General features: G+C 45.4%; 1 protein-coding gene across 5 annotated transcripts in view; it reads right to left on the reverse strand.

Moving 5' to 3' along the window:
- The window catches only part of TNR (tenascin R), a 405,138-nt gene that overhangs the window by 61,850 nt on the left and 315,460 nt on the right, over nt 1-27,828 (reverse strand). For 2 of the 5 annotated variants that reach the window (XM_070590959.1, XM_070590960.1), the window contains 6 exons: nt 23,923-24,484; nt 20,957-21,433; nt 14,686-14,845; nt 11,262-11,377; nt 8,839-8,989; nt 3,415-3,684 (listed from right to left, as the gene is read on the reverse strand). In XM_070590959.1, coding sequence (XP_070447060.1) covers nt 3,415-3,684; nt 8,839-8,989; nt 11,262-11,377; nt 14,686-14,845; nt 20,957-21,100 — 841 coding nt within the window. In that variant the 5' untranslated portion in view covers nt 21,101-21,433; nt 23,923-24,484. Of the gene's footprint in view, nt 1-3,414; nt 3,685-8,838; nt 8,990-11,261; nt 11,378-14,685; nt 14,950-20,956; nt 21,434-23,922; nt 24,485-27,828 lie in introns of all 5 variants that reach the window. The other 3 variants (XM_070590956.1, XM_070590957.1, XM_070590958.1) reach the window with 2 other exon arrangements.

Raw genomic sequence — 27,828 nt, forward strand, 5'->3', positions numbered from 1 at the left:
CCGAGGGTAGCTGGTCGCAGCTCGGGTGGCAAGTGCCATGCAGGTTGAACTTGAGAGAATCCCAGAGTGGAATCACTGCCGAGCAGGCTGGGCCTCCAACTCTTGTGACTTGGGTCTTTGTATGGGTGTCCTGGGACCGCCATAACAAAGCACCATAGACTGCGTGGCTTAAACTACAGAAATGTCTTGTCTCCTGGACCAGAAGTCTGAGATCCAGGTGTCAGCAGTGTGGCTTCCTTCTGAGGGCTGTGAGGGAGAATCTGTTCCATGCCTCTCTCTGGTGGTTTGCTGACAACCTTTGGTGTTCCTTGGCTTGTAGGAAGATCACCCCAATCTCTGCTTTCATCTTCACATGGCGTTCTCTGAATGTGCGTCTGTCTCTGTGTCTAAATTTCCCCTTTTTATAAAGACATAGTCATATTGGATTAGGGCCCACCCTAATGACTTCATCTTAACTTGATCAACTGCAAAGACCCTATTTCCAAATAAGGTCACATGCACAGGTACTGGGGGTTAAGACTTCAACATCTTTTAAGGGACACAACTCAACTCATAACAGCATTCAAGAGAGGTCTGGGGCATTCAGGTTCAAGCAGCAGCCTCTCGTTGGCAAATGCCCTGGAGGCTGCGTTCGGTGCTTTAAGGGATGTGCTCAGAGAGAAGGCCTCCGCTGGAGAGAAACAGTCCCAGGAATTCCCTGTGAGGGCACTGAAACCAGAGCCACTGAGAGCAGGGAGACTCCAGAGATTGGCCTCCCGGTTTCCCTGGGCCGGCTTCTCTCTAACCATTGGCCTTGGTATGTTTCCATCAAGGCCCTTTCCTTTTTCCGAGCAGCTCTAAGACCCAGCAAATATCCCACTCACCATGCAGGAAGCAAATCTGTTTTAATTGCCTATGCAATTAGTGCGCTCCTAGTGTCGAAGCCATCACCTGGAAAAGCACTTTGGCTAATTTGAATTTAAGCGGAGTTCTGAAATGACCGAGGGCCCTACGGCGAGGGTCCAGGCACCCTCTCATCATTCAGCCAGCACCTGCCAACCCCAGGCCCTGAGAGCTTGTCTGCAAAGCTGTTCGCATCTCCTCGGCCCCATGTCTCTCCAGCCCCCTTGAGCGGAGGGTTGCAAGTTGGAGGTGCAGGCTGGGGCTGCACTGAGATGGCAGCCTCCAAACAGCTGCTGATCGGCCAGGCACCCGGACACAGAGAATCATGCAACAGTGAACTGAAACTGGGGGCGGGGAGGGGGAGCTTCGAGGAGGCAGAATGTAATTGTCTTGATTGGAATTTTCGTGGGCCACCAGCCAATCCTGCTTCCATCTTGTCGACATAAACATCAAGAATTTGCTTTTCATCATGCTGCTCAAGAGCTCTCTTCTCCTTTTCTGCCTCTTCAAACTCCTTATCTGAGCAAAGCACAAAGAAACCACTTTTCAAAGAAAAACTGTCTTGAAATTCAGAACAGAATGCAGGACTCGTGGCCCACAGGAAACCCCACAATCCGAACAGGAAGTGTTGGGGGGCGGGGGGACGGAGGAAAGGCTGACCTTGAATTCACCAAGAAGGGACAGGTGTGAGGACCCTCCTCCTGCTCAGCCCTGAGTTTGGCTTAAGCAAGGGAAGAAGGGAAGAGAAATGGGCAGAATTTGGTTCTTTTTTGTTTTTGTTTTTGCTTTTGCTTTTGTTTTGTGCTGAGGAAGATTAATTCTCCTGACCTCTGATTCTTCTTTTAAGGTTCATATGCAGTCACCAGGGATCCCAAGATGTGTTCAGTAAAAAATCTGACCCCCTAGATGGGGTGGAGTCTAGCACAGGGGCTGGAGAGAAACCCTAAGATCTCTTTGGGAATCAAACCTGCCTTCTCCATTTCGTCAATGTCCACACTTGTTTCCTTTTAACAAAGAAGGTTTTCCCCCCAGCTCCTGATGTTTCCTTCTGTGCAGAGGGAACCTATTATAAGAGCCCTAGCCTCTCTCTTTCTTACACTGGGGAAGACGGGCTCACCTCAGTGATGAGTTTTGCAGCAGGACCTGGGCACTGCCCTTCTGCTCCCTTCTCTCACGGGAGCCGGCCGACCCCTTGGACCAGGCCTCCACTTGCTCCTCCGGCTCTAAGTCCTAACCTTGGTAGTCCCCCAACTTCTGCCACGTGGGGACTTGCCCAGGTCCACAGAGGCTGTCAGTTTGCAAGTCCATCTGGCTCTAACACTAAGCTACGTGCTCCAATCCAGGGGGTATTTTGGCCTTTATCTGTCTTGCTCTTTGCCTTATGCATCAATTGATTTTCAACACAGGTCAGGGACAATGGTGCTGTGTATCAAACCTCCCTGGAGCCCCTCGGCTGCTTACTCCATCCTGCAACAGGCTCTTAGGCCACAACCCACGGTAGGATGCTTGCATTAGTGATTCTCCGTCACTTTTACCCCATCAGAAGATGCTGATTCTTAGATCTTACAGATGCTGGTCGTTTCCTTTGATCCCTGGGACAACCTGAAGGTGGCAGAGACATTTCTTGACACACAACCTCCCCAGGGCAGAGGGGCTGAGACTGAGGATCTGGGTTAGACAGAGACTCCCTATCTGATCACAGACCCATGGACCCAGGGAGAGTGCCAGGAAGCCTGTCTTTGTCTGGGGTCTCTTCTAGGTGCCCACTAGCTGGCCAGCCTGATGGGCTCCGGGAGAGTCAGGGAGCAGGTCACCGCGAGGTCTGGCCTTTCCCGGCTGTTGGTGAAGCCCTTTGAGAGTCCCGACAGCCTTGGGAAGGGGGTGAGTGGTCATCTAGGCAAGGCAGGCGGCACTGATAGGGCTTAATCCAGCCTTCTGTCTGCGAGCCAGGCCTCACATTAGCCTTCTTGCTCGGGCTTACAAATGGCAGAATGAGTCACAGAACCTCAGGCAGAAGGTCTTCTTCCACTTGTACGGGTTGGGCTTCATACAGCTCCAAAGGACACCATCATGCTAATGTAGTCATTATGGATTATAGAATTATTACAACAATTTCCAGCAAACAGCAATAAAGTGTCTCAAGGATGGGGCACATTTCCTGAACTCTCACAGATTTACCATTTGGGCTAGTAATATGGATGCTTAAATGACTTCAAGATAAACTTTTCATTTTACAAATGAGAACTTGAGAGCCATGGGGAAGAGACTTATATCAGGTCCCAGATTTGGCTGGTAGCAGAGGTAGGACGGGAGCCCATGCTCCTAATTCCTGGGGCACTGCCCTCCTCTATATTGCAATGTCATTTCACAGGAGGCCCCGATACCTGTCGCTTCCTTCTTGCAGCATCGATGATAACATGGATACCCAAGCACAAGTCAACTTGCTTCCTTAATGGCCCTCTTGCATGACAATTCCACCAGCTGGCTCACCTCCTCCCCACTCATTCTGCTCCTCTCCCCAACCAGCCTTACCTGTTGTAAACTGGGTGGTCGTGGACTCGCTCTCGTTGGTCCCGCGGACTGCGCTGACCCACACCTCGTACCGGGAGCCGGGCCGCAGGGCCTGCACTGAGTATTGGCTCAGGGGAGGCTGCAGCCGGAAGGTGGTCTTCCCGCCTTCCCCGCCCACCAAGCCATACTTCAAGAGAATGAAGTCAACTTTGGCTCGAGGGGGCGTCCACTCCACGAAGGCCACAGTGTCGGAGACATCACGAACCAGGATCTGCGTGGGCCCATCAATGACTGAGTAAGAAGGACCAAATAGAAAAAAAAGCTTGAGAAATGAGCATATAATATCAGCTCTCTCCTTTCCTCCTTATGTTAGCTGGCTCAGTTAGAGACAGGATGAGAATTATTATCCCATTTTACAGTTGGGAAAATGAGTTACAGGAAGATGAAATCTTTTCTGAGCACAGACAGTTTGGCAATGGGGGAACCAACACAGGAATTCAGTTCCTCTGAATCTTCTCTCACCAGGCTGTGGCTTCTCAGTGCTGGCATTTCCAAGTCTGGGCAGAGGAAGGACACTTCCTGGCTTGAGAAGGCCAGCACTGCTTCTGTCTGGAGGTAATGGGACAGAGAACTGTGTGCCCTGCTGCCCAGCTCTCACCTTCTTTGAGCCCTGAGGAAAGATCTAGGAAATTATCAGCCCTACATAAGCATCTGAGATTTCCAACTTTGTTGCTAAAGAGGACTTCATGAGTATCCAAAAGATGTCCTTGCTTAGCCATACTAACAACTCGGTCAACCCAGCTGCTAAGACAGCACCAAAACCCAACAGATATTTGGGACACGAAACATGCCTTCCAGGGAAGTTTGTTTTTCTGGAAAAAAAAAAAATGGACCTCAGTTTTGGAACAACCTCTTGTGGGCTGTTTTTTTTCCCACCTGTTCTTGCATATTTCTGAGCCAGAAAGGCACTGCAGTCACTCATAGTCGCTCAAGTTTACTCAGCCTATGTCCCTTGTGAGTACTGGCCTCTGGCACTTAGCAGCTGAGGGGAACACCATTGTGGGATGGCATTACCCTGGAAAAGCAGGTTGGTTTCCTAGGCAGCCCACCATCCATGGTTCCAGCACCCATTTAGGGTCCTGTTCATATTGAATGAGATGATGGTGGGGGTGGGGGAAGCTGAGAGAATGTAGAAGGGAAATAGAAAAACAAAAGGCTTAGTGAGGAGAACAGAAAATAGTGTTCTCAACTCCTCATGGTATGTCTGCATGGCCAACATGCCCTTCTTTGAATTACTCATTATCTTCTAAAAGAGTAGGCCCAGCTTTTGTGTTTGCATTTGTTATGTGACCACAGCCCTCTGGCTGGAGCTGGTTAATATTAATATTCTTCAGGGATTTCGAATTGGAACAGGAGACCCTGTTTCTTTGGTTAGCTGGTTTTGGACCATGTAAGAGCCAGAACAAGTGTGGCCACGTTCTACCATATACACACATAAATAGAAAACATCTGATCTGGAGAGAGAGAGAAGGAGAGAGGGAAAGTGGGAGAGACAAAAGGGGAGAGGGAGTTTTATAATAAACACATATTTGGTCTTCCTCCCCTTCCTGGCTCAGAGCTCCTAAAACCCCTGGAATTTCCTAAGTGATAAAGTTGTCCTGTGTTATGTTAATGAGGTAAAAGTGAGGGCTGGTTGCCAGGGCCCCCAACCATGTGATTAGTAACTTTTAGTCCCACCCTCTATCTCTGGTCAATCAATCAATCAGGCCTTCGTGATGAAGCCTCCATAAAAATTTGAAAGATCTGGGTTCAGAGAGCATCCAGGTTGGGGAACCAGAATGCTTTCACATGCTGCTGTGCTGGGCCCCAAGCTCCCCAGGGACAGAAGCTTCCTTTGTTATAGACTTCACCCTGTGTATTTCTTCTCCTGGCTGTTGATTCGTATCCTTTAATGTCCTTTGTAATAAACCAGTAATCTAGTGAGCAAACAGGTTTCCTGAGTTCTGTGAGGTGCTCCAGCAAATTAATCAAACCCAAAGAGGGTGTCATGGGAACCTCCAATCTGTAGCTGGTCAGTCAGAAGCACAGATGACAACCTGGACTCGCAATGGGCATCTGAAGTAGAGGGCAGTCTTGTAGGACTGAGCCTCAATCTGTGGACTCTGTTGCTATTTCTGGGTAGATAGTGTCAGAACTGAGTTGAATTGTAGGACCCCCAGCTGATGTCACAGAGAATTGCTTGGTGTGAGGAACACCCCCCCTCCCCCCGCCTGGCTCCGCCGACAGGAATTGGGTGCAGAATTTTAGGAGCGAAATATACAGAGAGAAGCAGAAATGAATCCCTACGTGGAACTTCTAGATGATATAGAGAGTAACTTGATTCCTGATTTTCCATTTTCTGGTTCAGGTCTTTCGTGAGACCCAGATGCATTTCTGGCCCTGGCGTTGCATGAGATAATCTATATCCTTGCAGTAAATTCTCTTTTCTTGCTTCAGTTAGTTTAAGAAAGTTTCTCTTCCTTGTTACCAGACAGTCTTGACTTAAGACTGGTTTTTTAAACTAACGTGCACTGGACTACTTCCCACTCTGTCTCTGGATGGGAATACCTCCCTCAAGATTGTCTCAGGCTGACCTTGAGCCTCGAAATCTTTGAGACTTGGGCCTTTCGCTGGTTACCTCACCCTCTTTCTTGGTCTAGCCCACTCCTGTTTTCTATTAAGCAGTTTAGGATTTTTGGTCCGGCACCAGCCAAAATGAAAATCACCAGACCATTTTGATGCCACCTGGACTGGAGTTAAAATGAAGTTCTGTTTTTCATATTTGGGGTAACAATGTGATTTAACAGAACACATCCAGATGTTTTCTTTTCAACATGCTGTATTTAGTGGTTTCAGATAACTTGGGTCTTTTTCATTTGATTTAACTTAATAATGAAATGGGGGAAATGGTCTCCTAGCTGCTGTATAAACATAATGCCTGGAATATAGCAGACACTCAGTAAATGGGTGTCGAGTAAGTGAAATGAATGGATGATCCTCCATAGTCATGAGAAAGAAGAGGAAGCATTTCAATGAACTGGAGCTTGTTGAAAAAAATAGAAGACGTCACAGAAACTTCAATGACCACGCAAGTCTTTTGTCCTTCAAGTCTTTAAATCCAAAAAGCGCTAATCGTAATGGATTGACCATATTAGAATGTGATTGCGTAGCACAGAGGGCTCTAGCTGTAAGGGGTCTTGTGATTTGCATTCCCAAAATGCCTGCCTGGAAGAAGCTACTCGGAGTACCTGATGAAGACTCAGAGCTTTGCATGAGGGGCATGGTGTAGGTCACACCTCAGCAGAAGGAAATAATTAAATAATCATTTTCTAAAAACAGCAGACAGAGTTGGGAGCCAACCATGTTTTCTGTAGCCACCCTTGGATTCTACTGTTTGGTTGGCCACTTAGTAACGATGTCCCACTCCACTCAAGGAGACATCAGCTTGCTTTCAACTGAGCCCCTAATTTCTAAACAAACACAAGTCCTACTCAAAAAGTAAACTGGAATAAATGCTTTTCTTTCCATTTCTTCATGACTCGCTACCCAATGCCAAAATATTAACTAGGATAGTTTGCTTAATTGAAACAAATTCTGCTCAGCTTTACCACAAATTTCTAGATCTGGAACTTTTAATTTTAATCTTAAAGCATTTTCAAACCAAAAAGTACTGCAAATTTCGTAAAGATGTGGTTTGAGTAGAAGGCTAAGGCAGGGTTGGGCTATCTTCTCTGTGTTCTCAACACTTGGGAAGAAAAACCTTCTACAGCTATAATGTTCTCTGCCCTCTTATGAACCATCTCTTCCTTCTAGCCTTTTGTTTTCTACTAATACTTTCTTAATAACAAATCTTAGGAATAACTGGAGACCTGAAACATTCCACATCAAATGAGGAGAATCTGCACATGTTACCAGCTGTCAGCTCTTCATGTTCCAGCAGAACCTTGGGGAATGGAGCTGTGGAAGGACTCTGGCCACTGGCATCTGGAGAGATTCCTATGGAGCACTTTTAGGCTTTATGGCTATGGAGTTTCTTCTGAAACATATTTGGATTAGAACAGTGGTTTTAAAGCCTTTTTGCTGGGATGTAACACTCTTTTTAAAGAATAAAATCTTAAATGACTGTACAAAATATAAAAGAGTAAAATGGAGCTGCCTTGGTTGGAGGGTGTGATGGACATGGAGTGGGAGTAACTAGAGGCCTGGCTCTCCACTGCATCCTTGCCTCGAGGTGCTGCCATGGAACCCTGGTACTCTAATGGAACATAATCTAATGCCACATCGTTTTAAACCAATGTTTTCTAGACTGAGCCTACCCCTCCGAATCTGATGCTGTTTAGTTTGGTTCCAATTAGCAAAGTATGAATCACTAACACATAAACATGGTCTCATTACACAGTGTTGTGGTTCCCTTTTCTGACCAACTCGGCCTTTGTCCTGGACTCATGACTGGCTTTCTTAGGTGTCAGTTTCTGTTTGTGAAAAACAAAGCTGTACTCATATTCACCTATCTCAGTTTCTGTTACTAACAAGGAAAGTTGTTTAACCTTCGAGTCTCAGCTCTCCCAGGAATAAAATGAGAACCAAAAATGATGCCAGACACTATTTACAACTTTTGAGAAATTCTTAGTGAGGGCACACTCATATGTATCATAATTGCTAATTTATGGCATTGAGGTTGAATATCTTTTGTTAGTTAAGGCAAAACACAATGCAGTTAATGAACCAAACCTAAAAATATAATGATCTTGCATGAGATTAACAGTAGGGATGAAATAATAATCAATTTACATCATTGCCTTGAACAGTGACCAAACCCACACTTGCTGGTTTTGAATGACTTATTTCCTACCACTCTCACTTCTAGGTGTGTTCTCTGAGTATATGTGTATGCACAAGGTATAGAGCCCTCACTCTCACCAACACAGTGCTAGTCACCTTGTGTGCTTTATCTAATTTAATCCTCATGTCAACTCAACGAAGAGGGTATTATTGTTCATCACTGTGCTATAATGAATTGAGGTTTGGGAAGGGTTGGATGACTTTCTCCAAATTTTACAAAAGGTAAGAGTGGGTCAACTCTTGATGCTTTCAAAGCTCAAGATACTAGGAGCTGACAATCAGGCCTCTTAATGAGTACAATCAGAGGAAATACACTGGAAATCTTAACAAAGAATTTTCCCTGTAGAATACTCTCCCAGATTTCTTGCTTGCAAGGGCAAGCAATAACGAAGAAGTTCAGCTAAGCATCTGGTAGAGCAGTTTCACCTCCAGGTACCAAGATGGTTCTCCGCTCTGAGAGAAATCCTAACACTTCCTTGTCTCTCTACTTCTTGGGCAAGCCTGCACTTTTTTTTTTGAATGACCTAATGGGTAGCCATCAGGAAAAGGATGGGAGGCACTCACCAGTAGAGACGCTGGCCGAGGTAGGAAGGCTCCGGGCTTGCTCTTTCAGAGCCACCACGTTGACAATGTATTCCTCCCCAGGCTTTAGTCCTGTCTGGTTGAAGGATGTAACATCACTGGGGAGCTGGGCAATCACTCCTCCTTCATTGTTCTGGAGAGCAGGAGGAAGGGAGAAGCAGAGAAACCAAAAGAGAAAATCACTGGGGGAGAAATCTGATGAGAGGAAGATAAAAGTATGGAACACTGTGAATTAAAAATGGGGACTACGTCTATTCCCTCCATACTGATGACTGAGTGCTGGGGGCTGGGAACAACTCCCAGCAGACTTAAGAAGAATGCCACCACTCTATGAGGATTTGGCAAATGGGAAAGCAATTTTCAAGAACATTTCTTTGGCCTCGCCTGAGTCTATTGAGTTTGCCAATAAAAATTAGTCATGAGGTGATGTAGATCGGCTCTTGCCAAAGATTAAATATTTGATGGTTACAGTTAACATCCATCAATTTTTTTGGCATTTATCAAGATGAGCATACCCTTGGCTATTTAGAAGACTATACTTGTGTGTGAATGTGCGTAAACATCTCTATGTACACACAGAACATATTTCAAACTAAGACATTCCCAGTTTTTTAAAGAGCGAAGCTTTTATTTTGCTATATCTGGTGTTTCTCATGGTGTTACACTGGGTGCAAATCTGTCAATGTCTTGTTTCCCCTTCACCCAGATGAGTTAGGAATCAGCAACACAACCAACTAGGAAGTACAAAAAAGAAAAAGGGAAGCATGGAGCAAAGAATAATACAAAGGAGAGGGGAAAGAGACAAATTGGTGGAAAAGGAAAGGAAAAAGATCAACTTGATGATGTTGGGTCCAGAATTTATTATCTATCTGCCTGTCTGCCTATTATTATACATTTTCTATGTGTGTCCCTGGAAATGGAGGAGACAAGAGGGCTTTTTTAATGGCACTGCCCTTCTCCCTATTCTTTGGTCTTTGTTAATGTCACCTGGAGCATCCTATACTTAATTTATACCCATACTCTTATAAATCAATGTGACAGATGCCCCCCAGTGGCCTCAACCTACAGATCACACAGTTATTCCATGTGTTAGACCTTGGCATGCCCCGGCCAGCCCCTCCCTTACTTAGAATTTTACATATTGGATGTAAAACCGGCAAACCTGTCATAGTCTTTTTCTGTCTGAGCAGCAGGGTGACACGATCCTCTCCGCCCCATTATAAATTCAGTTGCCCACCATACTTTCCTGTCCATTTTAATGCAGATAAGACACATAAGAGAACATTTGTCTAGAATGTCTGCTTAGGTGTATTTAGCTTGCCATGACGTGACTACATCCACTTAAGAGAGTGGGGCATCCTGGTTTAGTGGACAGAGCCCTGGAATAGGAAGTGGAGACCCTGGTTCTTGTTTTAAGCCTGCCACCAACTAGCTGTCCAATATCATTTAAGTTCTCTGAGTCTTAGTCTCTATGAACCAAACAAACTAGACATAAAATGAAGGGTCATACTCTGTGAACTTGAAGGTCTTTTGTAGCTCCAACAGTCCATGCCTCTAAGAATTTTGAAGTATAAGAGTGGTGAAGTCACAGTCTTGTTAGCCAAAAATGTGTCATCTGTCATGAAGTCTGATGAGTGACTGAAAAAATGTTCTTTGATATTGAAAGATGAAGACAGGAGGAAGGAGTATGATTCAACATTATACCCCCATGAGTGCTATAGTTAGGGAGACATCAGTAGGGTCAACAAATCCTGGAAAACTACAACTGGTCAGGCACTTCTGGCAACTTGGAAAAATTAGTTTTAGGATCAATAAAACAAAATACTACTTGAAAGAATAGAAATGAATCTTAGGACACTGTTTAACTCAAAGAGGAATAATATAATTTGATTAAGAAATTTTTCTCAATTGATAGGTTATAAAAGGTGTTTTTGTGTCACGCCTCTAACATTTAGAGACTAGGCCGTGCAAGCTGACTTTTGGTGCATGTGTCTGCACAGAATGGAGCTGTGGGCTGACAGTGTGACTGATTCAATTTGGTGTTTCTTGCGTCCTAGAGAGAAGCCCCAACTTTTCGAAGGTCTGGTTTTCAGACCTGCTGAAATCACAGCTTGCTAAACCCTAGAGATTTCTGAGCAGAGAACTAGGGCTGGTGGCTGCTTCCTGCATCCTCCTGTCATCCAAGGCCAGCGTGCTAGGCTCAGGGTCACTCTTGTTAGTGAGTGCTCACCACAGCTTTGTGAAAGAAATGTTCTGCAGTCCAGACACCCACAAAATGCCCCTTTGTGTCCATAATGGCACAGAGGGAGCTATTGGGTAGGGCCTTCCTTGCTGCTTCTGATTCCAAGTTGAGGGTATGGATGCTCTAAACAAGGCTGTTTAGCAGTCTGACAGGTGGGTGTTACCTTTGGAATGAAGCTGATCTCCCACCCATCAAAGGAGAATGAGAAGGGCTCCCACTGCACCTCCACGGTAGTCTCTGTGATCGTCTTGAATCGCAGCCCTTGAGGAGTGGAGAGATCTGGAACACAGCAATGTGGGTGACCATGTCACGGCTACCCCCAGCAGGGACAGAGAGCATCATCTGGGGCTTTGTCTGGGTGTGCTTCCTCGTGTGGCGTCATGGGTGTGGTGGCATGTGGTGGGCTTTCCCAATCTGATTACAAACACAGTGGGTCCCAAGCACAGGATCAGCCCATGCCACTGTGGCCCTGGTGCTCAGCGTTGGTGAAGACATGAGTAAACTTAACAAACATAATCTCATAAATACTTTCTTGTGCTTTCTAATATACAATGTTATTATTAAAATACAAATGTCACTCTTTTCTTTCCTTAATAATGTGGTCAATCTTGGCATTTAATATAATGCCTTTTCTAGAGAACTTGAACACTATCTGTGGAGGCTCTAAGAATTCCTGAGAGGGGATATAATGACTAACGTCCCCATTTCACACCCAGAAAAAGGGAGGCACAGAGAGGGCTGGCTAAAGATAGGGGGTGAGCCAAGTTCAGATGAAGACTAGAATGCTTTTCTTGACCATCTGATGTGCAGCGAGAGCATTTTGTTTAACTAAAATCACCAAGTGTATGATGACGTGAAATTTCCATTTCATGCACATGAGCCAAGCAAAGGTATACGCCAAGGACAACAGCAGGGCCTGGGGTTGTTGCTCTCGCTTCACTATCTCCTTCTTTTCTCCAGGTGTTCCCTCATGATTTCTCTCTTCTCTCCCTCGCTCACCTTTTATCTCACTTGTTTTTGTTCCTCTCTTAATCTCCCTCTTTTTCTACCGCGCCCCCCCTCCCCCCCCGCCCCGCCCCAACGCACATACACACACGCAGGCACAGGTTTAGCGAGGTGGAAGTATGCTCGTCCTAATGGAGTTCCAGTTACCAGCCCTGAAATACGACAGCATGACTTTTCCCAGTTCTCCAGGGAGCCTGCTCCCATTTTAGCTTTGCCTCGCATGGGATGTTCCCATTGGAAAACGGACAGATTCTCATCCTTCCTGTTTGGAAGCTTCCTCATGCTTCTTGGCTGCAAGGCAGGGCTGATTCTAAACCCACTTGAAGGCATGTCAGGTGAGTTTACACGATTTTGTCCTTGTCACCTGGGAGCTTGCCTGAGGGGATGCCCCGAATTGTCATAATAAATGCCACAGGAGATGGAAACCTCATCACTGCCTGTGCACGTGGATCAGAGAGGAGATGCTTGGGAGTCAGGCCAGGCACTCGCTGTGGTGACTCATCCTGGAGCAAGGTGGGGAAAGCAGCAGATGGTGACTGGCCTCTCTACACGATCACTGCAGATATTTAAAACTAGTTCTTAGGCATGAGAGGAATTAGAAAAAGGGTCAAATATAAACAGAGATAATTATAGGCATATTAACAGGGCCAGCATTCATAGGGGGAGTCCAATATTATAACAGGATCTTTGTCACCTGAAAAGCAAGGGGACAAGACGACTTCTTAAATCCTTTCTCCTCTGACTGCCCCTATCCTTGCATCCTTCAAAGCACAGTTCAAGTCCTTGGTCCTCCGTGAAGACTTCGAGGTCAACTCTTCCTCCCCCTTCTCTGAACTTTCATGGTATTTGTTACCCAAATACCATCTTGTCATTTGAGACCTATATAAAATGGGCTCAGAACTCTTATCCTGCATTTGATGATAAGTCCTGTTTTACCAACCCAGGGGCTAATGTTTCATGGTCACCTCTTTTTTGAGTTTCCTGTTACTACTGAAATCTCTGTGTGATATAATAAACAATAAATATTTGGTCTTTTCCCTGGCTCCTGGCACACAGCTTCTAAAACCCTTGGGATCTCTACAGTGATAAGAGTGTCTTTTGTATGATTATGTGATAACTGGTGGCTAGAGGCCCCTAGATAGCTGGTCTCCAGAAAGACCAAGGTATGATTAGAGGTTTGGAACTTTCAGCCCCACCTCCAAACCTCCAGGGAGGGATGAGGGGCTGGAGATTGAGTTAATCACCAATGGCCAGTGATTTAATCAATCATGCCTACATAACGAGACCTCCATAAAAACCCTGGACAATGGGGTTCAGAGAGCTTCCCAGTTGGTGGCCACATGGAGGTGCTGAAAGGGTGGTGCACCCGGAGAGGGCATGGAAGCTCCATGCCCTTCTCCCACACTTTGCCCTGTGCATATCTTCCATGGGGCTCTTCCTGAGTTGTATCCTTTATAATAAACTGGTAATAGTACATAATGACTCTCCTGAGTTCTGTGAGTCATTCTAATGAATTATCAAATGTAAGAAGGACTTGTGAGAACCCCTTGAATTTATAGCTGGTTGGTCACAAGTATTGGTGACAACCTGGGACTTGTGATGGGCACCTGAAGTAGGGGCAGTCCTGTGAGACCGAGGGCTTAACCTGTGGATCTGATGTCAATTCCAGGTAGATAGTGTCAGAACTGAATTGAATCATAGATCACCAAGCTGGTGTCAGAGAGTTGGAGAAGTGGTGTTGGAAAAGATGATTTAAGAATTCAGAGGTGTATAAAAAAACCCAAAAAGCACTGCCTTCCTTATCTCTTTCTTATTCTACTCCTTGATGTACTCAATGTTAACAGGTAGTATGGAATCTTTCAAAAATCTTCTATGCTTAAATAAACATACAAAATATAAATACATAGCTATAGGAGTTTTTTCCTGTTACAAGTGAAAAAGAACAACTGGCATTTCTTATGGAGAGCAGTTTAACTTGCTCCTTATGTGTATCTCAGTCTCTCTCTTTCTCCCCATTGAATCTTTCTAAACTATGCTCTAGAAACTCAACTTTTACAATGAAAATGAACTATAAAGATACTTTGCTAAACAAAAGACCATAAAGAAATTAAGCCACCTCTCCTTGAGGAGAGGTGGGTCTTGTCAGTTGTGGTTTTAAATAAGATTTTTTTTTCTCACTCTGCTATACACTTACCCTCTGTAACAAAACAGTTAGCACTTGTTTATTAAACATCCTGTATCACATCTCTGCGTCTTGAACCTCTAACTAGATTCAAAGTCTCTAAGTCTCACACTTTCCTTGACTTCTCGTTAGACTCTAGCTTATAATAAGTCAGAACTCAATAATTACAGTATTTTTTGTCCTTCTGGTTCCATTATTGGTAGGAGCTGCCTGAATTTGGAAGCCCTCTTAATCAGAAATGCCTTTTTCCTAAGCGGGTCACCTTGGAACCCTATCCCTCAAGAGCAATGATTACTACAGGCATCCCTGAAGAATTAAGAAAAGACACTACCATCATGAATGCACATGATCTCATGTAGGAGAAAAGGAGAATGAAGCAGGATGGGGAAATGGTACGTACGGGTGGCCACCTTGGCAGTGATGGGAAGGCTGAGGATGTTGCTAATGACAGCGTAGACGCTGATGTTGTAGGTGAGACCTGGCTCCAGCTCCGTGATGGTGACACCACTCCAATCTCCAGGCACCCGCTGCTGGAGCTGGAGGCCCCCCAGGGCCGTCGGCTGGTAAGAGATCACATATTCCGTCACTGCCATCGGCCCGTCCCATTCCAGCTCAATGGACCTGTCGCTGATACCAGCCACTCGCAAGTCCTCTGGAGGGGCAACTACCGGGAGGCAATACACAGATAGCATGAACTCAGAGGACTGCCTTCCCCATCCTGGACTCAACTTTCTTCCTCACATCTCACCCCACATGCCCTGTGTGTATGTTCTGCTCTGCTCAGTGGCTTGGAGTGGTTTGTAACTCCCTTTGTGGGCAGGTTCTTGTCTTTTCTGTGCTTATTATTTCCTTCTCCACAGGGCCATGAGTTAGTGGCATGCTGGAGTTGTCTCCTAGTGGCTCATGAAAGTTGATTGTCGAATTTTCAGAAGTTTTGCCAAACAGTTGTTAAACACAGCCATTATTACAGATTAAATTTTTATAAACTTATCATTAAGTGAATTAGATTAAAAGCAAAGGTAATAAATACTCAAAATTCAGCACTTTCAAATTATTTCACTACAATTTACTATTATCTATATCCTTAAGGTAATTTACATGTGTTGTATCTCTCTGGTGGAAACGTTACATAATCGCGTTCCACTGCACGGCTATTCCCAACTCCACATTTAGTGATGTTGTATGGGTAGTTGAAATTGGCCACGGAGGGAGTATTTACACCATAGAAATTGGCAAATGCTACAAATTAAGGCTTTTTATTTTTTTCCTCAGAGAGCCAGTTGTTAGATATTTAACAGCACACTACTGGCCAAAATTTTTGGTAGTTTAATAAGTTATTGTCACCAGGTTACTCTGGGAGCCAATATTTGATTTGGCAAGCAGGAATAAAGGCTTATTTCCTGTTATTTTGCAAAATATAGGAAGCCACAACAGTAAGTCCTGGATATCATGGACTGATGAAGACCTTCAATAACTTTTATTATGTCATTTTCCCTTTTAAAAGGAGATCATTTAAGTTTTGAAAGAAATGTAACTAGTATTAAACCAATTTTTATTAGCCTTAACCCTGAGGATGATGATAAAGAAGAATTTCTGAGGGCTTTGGTTTGCTGTCTTGTCCTACTTCTCAAATGTTGCTCAGAATCACCAAAGATTAAACCTCATTGAAATAGCCTTTCATGTATGCTTCCCTTGGGAAGTGAAGATTTACCAGTAGCCTGGGTATTAAGTTATTGAACCTTTAAGACCAATTAGGAGGCTAACTCCAGTGTGCCTGTAATTGGACCTGTCCATAGATTAAATCAAAGATCAGACCAATATTTAAATAGTCATAATTAACATAAATTTATATGTAGAGGAGGCTTTGGTAATTTTAAGAGTCATCATTGGTTTTGAATTTCTCCTCTGAGTATTCTCACCCGTTCACTTTTACAAGAGCACAGGACTGAGCCAGCTGCTACTCACAGGACCGTGTGAGTGGAGAGCACCTGCCCAGTTGGCTGTGCTCATGCGTGCACCCTCAAATCCTCAGCAGAGGCAGAAATGAGGAGCCTTTTAACTGATCCCAGACTCACTGGATGGAAATTAGGAACAAATATTTGCAGTGCCGGGCATTTGTTTTGGTTGCTTTTGTGCAAAATTATTCATTGTATACAACAATCTAGACAGCAGAGCTTCCTCTGATTGAAGATGGCAAGTGTTAACCAAAACAAAAAATTAAAAATTTATTTGTTTAAATTTATAAAACTAAATAAATGTAAATGAAATTTAAATAAACTTTCAAATGATAATTTATAAGCTTATACCATTTCTAATTCTGGCATTATTAAAGCTTTGAAGTGCTCCAAGATCTCTGGGACAGCCTGTCTAATGCATGCAGAATGACTCCTAGGCCGAGGGAAGAAGAGTTGACATATAGAACTTATCAATATTTTGCATGACTATATTGAGTATTTATTATGCACCAGGCACAATGCTAAACACTCTTACATGAACGATCTCATTTCATCCTCTCACTAACACTACGGACAGGCAATATTATTACCCCTATGCCAAGACGAAATTGGTTCACACAGTCAGCACGCACAGAAGACAGGATTTGAACTCAGGCAGAAGGACTCTAGAACCTCTTAGGCAGTAAACAAGATCGCTTTACATTTACACAGCATTTCACAGTCTGTAACACATGTTCAGACACACCATTTAACTAGAATTTTAACAATTCTTTAGTAGCAGCTTTATGAAGTAGACCGGGTAGATATAAATATCCCAGCTTTATGAATGGGGAAACTGAGTCCCAGGTTAAGGGACTTAGTAAAAGTCAGAGAGTTGGGCCATAGTAGAACCAATGCTCAAACCCAGATCTTCTATGCTTGGTGTTCTGTCCCCGACAATTTGTAGGACATGTTACGTGTTGCGCCGGATGCCTTCTTTCATTTATACACAGCTCTCAAAAGTAATTGACATTAGAGAATAATTCAGGCTATCTTGTAGGATGTGAATCCCAGACTGGTGCTTATCCTAGAGGTAAGAGACTTCTTTTAAAAAAGGTTTTCCAGGGCCTGCCTCTTGTGATCCAATACATTGATTCCAAGTTTCCTCTGTGGGACTTCTGTCATAGTGACAGAAATGGCCATTCCAAATTTGAAGTCACCAACAACTAGGGCAGCTGGGACTAGCCAGTGCATTCCTTTTCAGTTCCTTCTTCCAGAAAATGAAGCTAATAATGACAACGGAGGATGATCCAAGAAGAGCATTTTGGGATTTTAAAGTAAGAAAGACGTGCAGAAGAACTTTTTATCTTGGTGCTTTAGCTTGAGACCTTAGCCTGCTCGTAAATACTGCTTTCACTTCTGATGAGAAAACAGCAATGGTTTTGTTCATGGTGAAAGTACTTTTGGAAGTGATTGTGGCTCAATGGAAGAGACCATCACCCCTCTCCCTGTGACTTAGCAGCACCTGTGCACATTGGGTGTCAGTAATTCTTATAAAACGAAATGATATTGAACTATAAAGCAAACTATAAAAGAGCCATATGCCTTGATTCAATGAATTTTGGACGGGTGCCAAGTATTCTTAGTCTTACTTCCTTTGGGCTTCCAATTTTGAACCTTGGGGAAAAGCAGGCGGTTAAAAAGTGGCTTGAAGAATTGGAGTTGCTTAGCTGCAAAGATGCCGAGCTGTTTACTTTTGAGATCTTGCATCAGTTTTGCACACATGCCGTGAGAGCAGTCGGAATGAGTTCCATGAAGTGTCTTGCTCCAAGGAGCGAGTGATTTCAGGTGCCAAAGGTCGTGCTGGGGGCAGTGCTGGCAGAGGCAGAGGCTGACGTGGATGAATCTCCGCAGGTCCCAGTCCGGGGAACAGCTTTCTGGATTGTTTCCAGCCCTGCTCTGGTGGTTCTTTTATCCTGCTGACTCATAGGGAGTTTGGGCCAGCTCACTGGCAGGCTTCCCCACCAAGCGCCTTCACTGGGGGCACATGCGGACAAATGGTTTAACGTGCTTCTCTACTCCACCTCCAACACCTAATTTTTTTTATCATTTGACAGGGCTCAGCTTTCATATCAAAAGACTATTTCTTTGCGTATGTGGATTTTAAAATTTTTATTTTTCCATTCCACTCTACTTAGCATCCCAGAGAGGATTAAAGAGTGCTAGAAGTTGGTAGGAGATCAGGTTCTTATTCTTGCTCTGCCATTAATTAGCGGTCTGGCTCTGGAAAAATCTCTCTGTCTCTCTCGACTGCTGCTTTTTAAATTTGTAAAATGAGAAGCCCAGAGTAGCTTGTTTCTAAGGCCTGTTTTAAGTGTTCATATTCATGAATTTTTTGTTCTATTATATTTACACAGCCAGAGAACAGAGGCAGAAAGGTTGAGATTTTTGTCTCATGGCATACTCTGCACAAAGATCAAGGCTAGGAGTCAAATATAGTGGCCTTGTGACATTATTCAATTGCATTCAAGCTCTAGGATCCTAGGGGACCTCAGAATGAAATCCAAACAATGGGCAGCTCTTTTCCATGCACTTGCCAAGAGAAAAGAATGACCTCCGGGGAAGTATATTTTGTGGCTCTCCATATTTTCCCCTTCCTTACTCTTCCTTCTCCTCTCCTCACTCCTGTTGGCAAGGGGAGCAATAGTGCTGTAGTGTGTGCACCTGGCCAGAAATGTCAAACGGTGGGTAAATAGTCCCCTCTCCTACGGCTTTCCCACAAAGAGCAAGCAAAGTAGCACTTTAGATAATGACCTAGATACTTCTCTGGAAGAGACCCCTGGCACTTGGTTTGAAAGGCTGGCGCTCAGAGCAGCACCTCCTGCAGTGAGTAGTGGCTCCAGGGTTGCTATAGAAACAGATGGAGATTATGCAACTGTCCTTCCTCACATGCTTTGGGAACCTGTAAAGGAATTTATCTGGGCCTCTAGAAGTCTTTCTCAAACAGCGTGGACATAACGTGTTGGAAATAATATGTGCTCATGGTTTGGACTTCACCAGTTGTAGTTATGCTAGCAGCTGCTGAGTCTTCCCTGAGTGACCAGGAGAGTTTGTCTCCAGTTCAGTTTGGACCCTGGATCAGATCAAGACTGTTTGTAAGTGAACCCATCCCTGTAGAAAAGCAAGGTCAAGAACAGGACAGGTATGTCCAGCCCAACAAAGATCAATTCTATTAAGAAGCGTGTGGACTGTGGAATAGCCATATGCAGCAGTGGTCCAACTGACCCTTAGCATCCTCTCACGGGCCTTCAGGTAGCCTCGTCCTGTCGGTGGGAACCAGGACCATGCTTCAGCCTCCCCAGCAACTGCCTAGTGACTTTGGATTCAGAAACAAGGCTTCACTTCTGCTTAGTATAACGACTATTTACATTTTTAGAAAGATATTTCAATTCAGTACACAAAAATAGGAGGCCAAATGAAATAACTGAAATGGAAAAAAATGAGGAATATGAAAATATGTTGTTTTTCTTTTCGTTATGGCCATTGATCTCTTAAAAGAATTTAAGTCGAAGTCACAGATGCAGGAACCTTGTCTAGCTGGTCTGCTATAAAGTGAGAAGCATTTCTGATGCTGAAGAACAAAAGGCTGATGACGCTGGCTTCCAAGGATCTCCCCTGTAAACTGATGTCAGAAGGCTGATCAGAAAATTCTTAGAATCAATCCATCAGATGGTTTAAAAATGTTTATTTGCTGTTATTTTTAATTTTAAAGCTTCTCAGTGGGCACTCTGAGCCCACTGTTACACATTGAAGTGTAAACGGAAAACATCAATTGCTTAACCTGTACCATTTAAAACACAAACAAATGTATCAGCAAGAGTCACTTGATTTAGTTAGAAGAGGATGAGCAGTTATAGTGAGATGACGAAAATAATCTGATTTTAGGCAAAAAAAAAAAAATCTCCAATGAGGTATTGGTATTTTTCCCTGCTGCTGGATTTAGATCTTCATTTTAAGACATCACCTTTGTATCGGTTTCCATGGTATAGACTACATATGGGGTTGGTTCCAATTTGCTATATGTCATCTGGAACAAAGGGAGCCCTAGCCTTTTAATATTCTGTCCTAGTTGTTAGAATGGGAGTTGGTGCTTGATGCCTTTAGTACTTTATTTCTGCTTAAATTTAATTCCTTGCCTATAAATGCTTTTTTCCACGTGGACACTAGATCATCTAATAAATTAGTAACACCTTGCAATCTGTAAGCTCCAAAATAACCAGAGTGCCTGGTTCGTCTGGTTATCTCATTCATTGTAAAAGGATGTGTCCCTGGAATATGGCAACAGGCAAGGCGGATATTTCGTAGCAGGTGGAGCTCTTGGAAGCCCTCTGAGTGGGAGAGTGGCACTGCCTAGGGTGGTCCCAAGGCCTGACTCTCTGCCCTCCCCCACCTGTGGGACGGTGGAATGCTGTCACCACTGCTTTTCTTCTAGTCTCAGGGGTAAGATCCAACTTTCAGCCTGAACTTGACTTTTTATGGTTCCTGCCCTTTTCCCCCTTAACTCTGCCTCGACAGTTGTGATTGACTCAAGAAATCTGCGCTCTTGGAAAGCAAATGAGAACAACTCACATGGGAATTAGTTTGCCTAAAATTCACCTTCCTCCCATCTCTCTTCCCACCTCCAGTCAGTTTGCTGGACCACCCTTGCCAAGCGCCCCACGGAGCTCCCCTTCCTACCTGCCGAGCAGTCAGGGCCCTGGTAGCCCTCTTCACAGACGCACAGGCCCTCCTGGCAGTCTCCTCGCCCACTGCAGGCGTTCGGACATCTCCGCTGGCCACAGTCCTCACCGACGTAGCCCTCCTGGCATAAGCAGGTACCATTGGCACATCTCCCCTTCCCCGAACAGTCCCCAGGGCACCTCAGCTCGCTGCAGTCCTCGCCTGTGTAGGCCTCTTCACAGACACACTCCCCGTCCACACAGAGCCCCCGGGAGCTGCAGTCTGCCGGGCACCGGAGTTCGGAGCAGTCATCCCCACTGTATTCGCTGTCACAGATGCACTGGCCATCCACACACACGCCCCGACTGGAGCAACCCAGGGGGCAGTAGGGCTCTGAGCAGTTCTTGCCAAACCAGCCTTCATGGCAGATGCAGCCACAGGACTCGAGGCTAAAGTTGCCGTGGCCACTGCAGTGAGGGATATAGTCCAGTTGTCCTGGAACAGTCAAGGAGAAGGTCAGAGGGCATCATGGCACCTCTTGTAAATGGTGCATGGGGAAGGGTGGGCACGGACCTCTCCTCACTCTCTGATGAGGTTTGTGTCGATGAGAGTTAGGTTCAACCTACTTTGGTAGGTAATCAATTTCATAAATATTTTCACCTAATATGGGTTGTCTGTGCCTAGCATAATGCTGGGGCAAGGATGAGTGACAGCTGGTCATGTGTCCTTCAGGAGCTCACCTTCAGTGTCGTAGCTTGAGTTCCCTACCAGTGGACCTGAGATGAGGATTCAGGTGAAAGGGACTTATTAGAAAATGCTCCCAGGAAAAAGCGGTTTGGGAGAGGGCAAGATTGGGGAGGGAAGGTGCCCAAGCCAGGGTGCGTTGCCAGGCAAAGTCCCAGTGAGGGTAACTCGGGTTCAGTCCTGCAGAGTGCTCTGATCACAGTGCAGGTCACACCTCACCATGGCTTAAGCGCTGTCCCTGGGGGGTGTAAATGTTCTGGCTCTCTCGTTCTCTCTTTGGGCAGGCCAAGGAGGTTGAAGGCCCGGGGACAGTCCCTGACAAAGACACCCAGGTGCTGTGGGGACTGACGGGGATCCTTCAGTCAGTAGATTCAATGCTGAGCCTACTCCGCAGGGCAAGGTCATATGCTCTGCAGACCCACGCTAGGCCCTCTCCGTCCTGCTGTCTAACTCACTCTGCTCGTTCATCACAACCAAGCGCCAGGCTCACGTCAAAGGCTTCCCAGAACCTCAGTCTCACTTAGTTGCTGTTTGCTGGGATCTTTTTAGGATTCTATGCATATCTCTGTCCTAGCTGTTCCCATGCTATTACCACAGTGGCTAATTTATCTGTCTAGCATGAATCCAACAAACTTATTAAACAAACACAAACCCAGTACCTGCTTGGCATCGTTCTCTGCACTTGGCCCTGGGGATGTGAAATCAAGTAAGTTAGATCTTTGTTAAATTCTGTCATTTCACGCAACCCCCAGGGCCGGAAAGGATACTACGCTGACACAGCTTAACATAGCTCTTGCTGGTAGACTTTTCCACGTCTGCCAGAGAGCCTGGCTGGAGGCTGGTAAAAAGCCTACTCACAAGAGCCACCCAGCGTCCTGGGCAGCAAAGAGTCCATGTCCAAGGACACCTGTGACTTCCCCGCATTGCCTCGCTCCATTGAAAAGGTAAACTGACCTGACTGCTCTCACTGAGGAACAGAGGACTGAACAACCGGCCTTTCTCTTCTCTCCTTCAGATTATTTATTTATAGTTTTGGTGGTGAGGAGGAGAAAGAGGTGAGAAAACCCATGAAATATTTCACGACTCAACACTGCCCCTAATCTTGTTATGTCTCGGGATGAATGTGTCTGACATCCCTCTGGACGTGTGTGCCATCCAGGCCCTGTTAAAATGTCATCCTGCCACCTCCTGCTTTCATCTCTGTGAAAGCCCTGAGCTATTGGACCCTACAGAGGTGAAAGCTTAAACCCAGGAGAGTAGGACAAATTCCTCTTCTTATTAAAGGATGAATGGCGTGGCTCTAAGGTAGCTTTGGGTGAGGGAAGTGGGGCCCATAAGGGGACGAACACAATTTCTGCTCACTGGGGGTCAGCTAGTAATAGCTACTGCTTATATGGTGCTTACTGGAAGCCACACTTCCATCCAAACAGATGCTTTCATATTTAATAATTCCTTGCCCTTCTGGTCTATCACTATTTGTCGATGGGGAAAGGAAGGCACGGGTTATGCAACTTACTTAAGTCACAAAGTAGCAAATAGCAGAGCCAGGATTTGAACTCAGGAAGTCTGGCTCTGAAGACTTCTCTCAGAGGGGCAAAAACAGTAATTCCTAAGTGTTACTAGTCAGGGGGTGGGTGAGGCTAGAAGTGCATCTCCTGGTCATTCAGCCTTTTGGGGGACGGAATAAGCCCTGTGAATGTGTGTGAGTACGTGTGTGTGCATGTGTGTGTGAGCAGATGTGCACTGGTGGAGAGGGCAGGGGCTAAAACTTCCATCTTGCCAGAGAAGACGGGGACAGGTCCTCCGAGACCTTAATGACTATCATTTACTCAATGGGAGAGAGGCCGTGATTGAGGGAATCGAGCGCCTGCATTCTCTAGTCCCTCAGGTTAACACGGGTAGATATCATTTCGACAGCCTGTGAAAACCAAAGACGAATGAAGACAGACATCAAATTCCCTGCTCACCACAGAAGTTGCCGTGCTGAAGCGATGTACCATTACCTGACACATCCCCCCAAAATCAGGTTAATGTATTTCAAACTGGCTAAGCAGTGTAGAGTCCCTGCCCGGATCCCCCGGGAAGGACCGCGTTTAGATCTTAGAGACATAGTAACCGAGCTATGGACGAGGGCACTCTTTCTCCCCAGGTTTCGCAGGGGGTGGCTGCTCCCTCGCTCTCTCTCTTCCCTCTCCCTCTCTGCTCAGCCCTCTCCTCCCCCTCCCTCCAGAAGACTCTACCTGTGGCAGCACTTCCTTGGCAACAGTTGCTGTCGCATTGGTCCCGCAGCAGCGACACCTCCCTCTCCAGCATCTCAATCCGGCTCAGCAGCTCCTGCAGCACCTGGGCGGAGCTGGCACACGGGCAGGCCTTTTTGGGGAGGTTGATCCTGTGGGTGAAGGTGACCTGGCTCTCGTGGTCTGAGGTGTGGCCCGTGTACTCTGCCAGCGCCTCGTCTTCGGCACTCACCTCCTGCTCGGCCGAGGCCTCCAGCCTCGAGGAGCAGAGGCTGTCCAGGGGCACGTTAATGTTGTACACGTGGTTGAAGACCACAGGCTGCTCTTTGCCCGATGTGTTGTAGTTGGCACCACCTCCTTCCTCCACCACTGCCTGTCTCTGGACCCTTTCCGTGGTGACCTCCAGCTGACACTCTGTTGGCTTGAGCATGGAGCCCAGAAGGATCAGGTTGACACCAATGAGCATGTTCTTCAGGACTACTGTTTCCCCGTCTGCCCCCATTCTCTCAGCAAGAGCTCCAGGTTCAAGACCAGCCTGCAGCACACAGCATGGAGTTGCGGGAATCTGCAAGAGAAACCAAGGAACGAGAAGATCTCTGAGACCTGCAGCTCGGCACCACACAGGGCACAATCCTACAGAGCTACAGAATAGGCACAAAAGGTTTTCAAGGGGGAGGTTGGGAAGGGACAACGACTACCACGGTCATAAAAGCCCGGAGCTTTGTTTCCTGGAGGAATCGATTCCTGGAAATGGACACTGCTTCTTCAGAAGAACATTTTGATTTCCCAAAAGGCTTATCTAGAACACATATCTCGTCCCCATGGTGGGCAAGTGGTTCCAGTGAAGAGGATACACGAGGACCTGGGCCAGGGGCTCTGTGGATGGGCCAGTCCTCCGAGGAGAACTCAGTGCATCTTTTCACCGCTGGGTGAGAATTATGATGAAGGATGGAGCCTTTGGCGTACCCTCACATTTCTCCAGATATTTATTATGAAGGGCCTCTGCCAGCCACTTCAGAATAACTTATTAACTCCTCTAAGCTCATCTATTCCATACAAGTTGACTTTAGAATAACCGACCAGGCAGATAATATAGTTACAGGTAATTGTGGTTGTTAATAATCCTTGGGTACATTTGTGATTATCTGGGACTGTATGCTCTGAACTTTCTTTTAATCTTCTCATTAGTATAGACCCAGTGCTTTGTGACCACAGGGTGCCTTTCTCCTGAGGTACTGTTTAAATTGCTAAAATAATGAATTAGCTCCTCTGCTGGTTACCTAGTCACCGAGAACCACGGAGAACGATAAATTTACTGTAATGTAAATCAGTTTTGCAGAAATTATACTTCTTTTCTACTCTCTATGTAAAAGAGAAAAGAGGCTTACAAACCTTGGTTCTAAAGGTGGTGTTAGAGCTACTAAGAAGATTAAGGACTAAGAGAGGGAGTGAGAGAAACTACGAGTCTGAGAGGAAGGCAACAAGCGAGAGCTAACATTTATTGAAGGTGTGCTATGTCCACACCGTGCTGCGCCCCTCACGCGGAATCTTACTTGACCTGCAGAACAACCCTCGATGGGGCGTTATGATTATCCCCATCTTATAATGGAGGAAATTCTGCCTAGAGAGCGTAAGATTTGAAGGCAGGCCTGACTGATCCAACACCTGTGTTCTTCACTCCTGTGCTCCAGGGCCTTTCTTGAAAAGCGTGTTCAATTTTCTGTTGTCTCTGATGGAGACTGTGTAACTCTAAGATCTTCCCAGGAATACTGAGGTTGGAAAGTTTTGTTGGGGCCAGATCCAACGTTCCTCCCTCCATGAAGCGTTCTTCTCTGCCCTTTTTCCTCCTGTCCCTCATCTGTTCTCCCCAGTGCAGGCTGTGTGAATGCCCCGTGTCCCACGAGCCCCCGCTGACAGCATCTGCCACGCTGGACCATGGTTTCCTGTGCCTGCTCTGCTCCACCCGGACTGCTAAGTCAGTTCAGATCAGACCACGTTCATCTGCCGTGTGTGATGAGTGCCTAGGACAGCACAAGTGCCCTATCTGTGCTTGTACAATAAATGGCTGGGTGGATGCGTGGAAGGAGGAATAAACAAATGAATTAATGGGGCTGGCCCAGTGGCGCAGTGGTTAAGTTTGCACATTCTGCTTCTCAGTGGCCTGGGTTTCCCCAGTTCGGATCCTCGGTGTGGACATGGCACCGCTTGGCAAAAGCCATGCTGTGGTAGATATCCCATGTATAAAAAAGTAGAGGAAGGTGGGCATGGATGTTAGCTCAGGGCCAGTCTTCCTCAGCAAAAAGAGGAGGATTGGCAGTACTTAGCTCAGGGCTAATCTTCCTCAAAAAAAAAAAAAAAGTTCATTCTTTAGACAGAAAGAGAAGATGAAGACATTCATATGAAAAGAGTAAATATTACAAAACAACAACAGCAAATGAATTAATGAGCAAATGCTCAGTGAGCCAAAGGTTGAATCATTCTCCAGCTCATTTAACTTCTTTTCATTATCCTCAAGTTATTCACTATTGTCTTCAATTTTAGTTCAACTGGATAACGTCTGAGTATTGATTTTTTTTTTTTTTTGGCAGGGAAAGATTCTCCCTGAGCTAACATCTGTTTCCAATCTTCTTCTTTTTTTTTCCTCCCCAAAGCCCCAGTACATAGTTGCATATCCTAGCTGTAAGTCATTCTAGTTCTTCTATGTGAGCTGCCACCACAGCATGGCTACTGACAGACAGGGTGTGTGTTCAGTGACCAATAACCGAACCCAGGCTGCCGAAGATGTGAGAGAGCCAAACTTTAACCAGTAGGCCATTAGGGCTGACTCTGAGGTTTGGTTTTTATTAGGAGTAATCTGTATTAGTGACTAGTATAAAAGGCTGATTTATTACTCAGCCTTTATACCATATATTGGAGCATGATCTGTGCCTGCTCCCAATATGAAAAGGAAGCAGTGAAACAGAACAGTTAAGATCATGGACTCTGGAGTCAGGCTGCCTGGGTTCAAACCCAGCTCCTTCACTTTCTAGCTGTGGGTAGATCAGTTAACCACTCTGTGTCTCAATTTTTCCATCTAGAAAGTGGGGATCACAACAGTACCTACCTTATAGAATTGTGGTGATGCTGAGTTATTATTTGTATAATACTACCTAGTACCTGGCATTGACTGAAATAAATAACTATAGTTTTTAGACAAATAGAATAATTGCTCTGCTTCTTCTCTTATCCAAGGGCTGCCCTGAAATCACTAGACCATGTGAGAAGTCTCATCCGTTAGTGGACAAGAGGAAAGCCAAACCTTAGCATACCCTTGTCCAAAGAAGGGTGGGGTTCTTGGAGAGATGTGGGAGGTGGCAATCTGTTGGTCACATCTGGATGACGTATGTCAGCCTTGGGGATAGATGGAGTGACACGTCTGAACCAAACTGCCCTCGAAACTGTAAGCTCTCGCCATACCCCTTCATCCGCCTCAGGGGCTCCCTGCCTTCCCTCTTTCAGGTGTTCTAGGCACTGCATCCTTGGAGCACCGTGCTGCCCTTCCATCACTGAAAGCTTCCCAGGAAGGGCTCTCTCTCAGTCATTTACACTTACATTCAAGGCTAGGAAGCCTCAGCATCGCTCTTCCTAAAGTTGGTTTGTCTGATTCATGTTGATATTGCTGAAAAACATTTTTCTTCTGGAAATTGTGAAATTATTGCATGATACCCATAACACTTAACATGGCTTTTTGCACATAGTCAACACTCAATAAATAACTGAAAGAATAAACAATGTTACAAATGAAAAGGAAGACAAATGACAGGAAAATTAAGAGGGAAAAAATGTTAGATTCTACACTTTGGTCCAAAGCAACAACTACAAAATTATATATGGAAATGAAGGTACAGCTTTAGGTGTGAAAAACACTTA

The sequence above is a fragment of the Equus przewalskii genome, chromosome 23 (assembly GCF_037783145.1).
Source record: "Equus przewalskii isolate Varuska chromosome 23, EquPr2, whole genome shotgun sequence".
Lineage (NCBI taxonomy): Eukaryota > Metazoa > Chordata > Mammalia > Perissodactyla > Equidae > Equus > Equus przewalskii.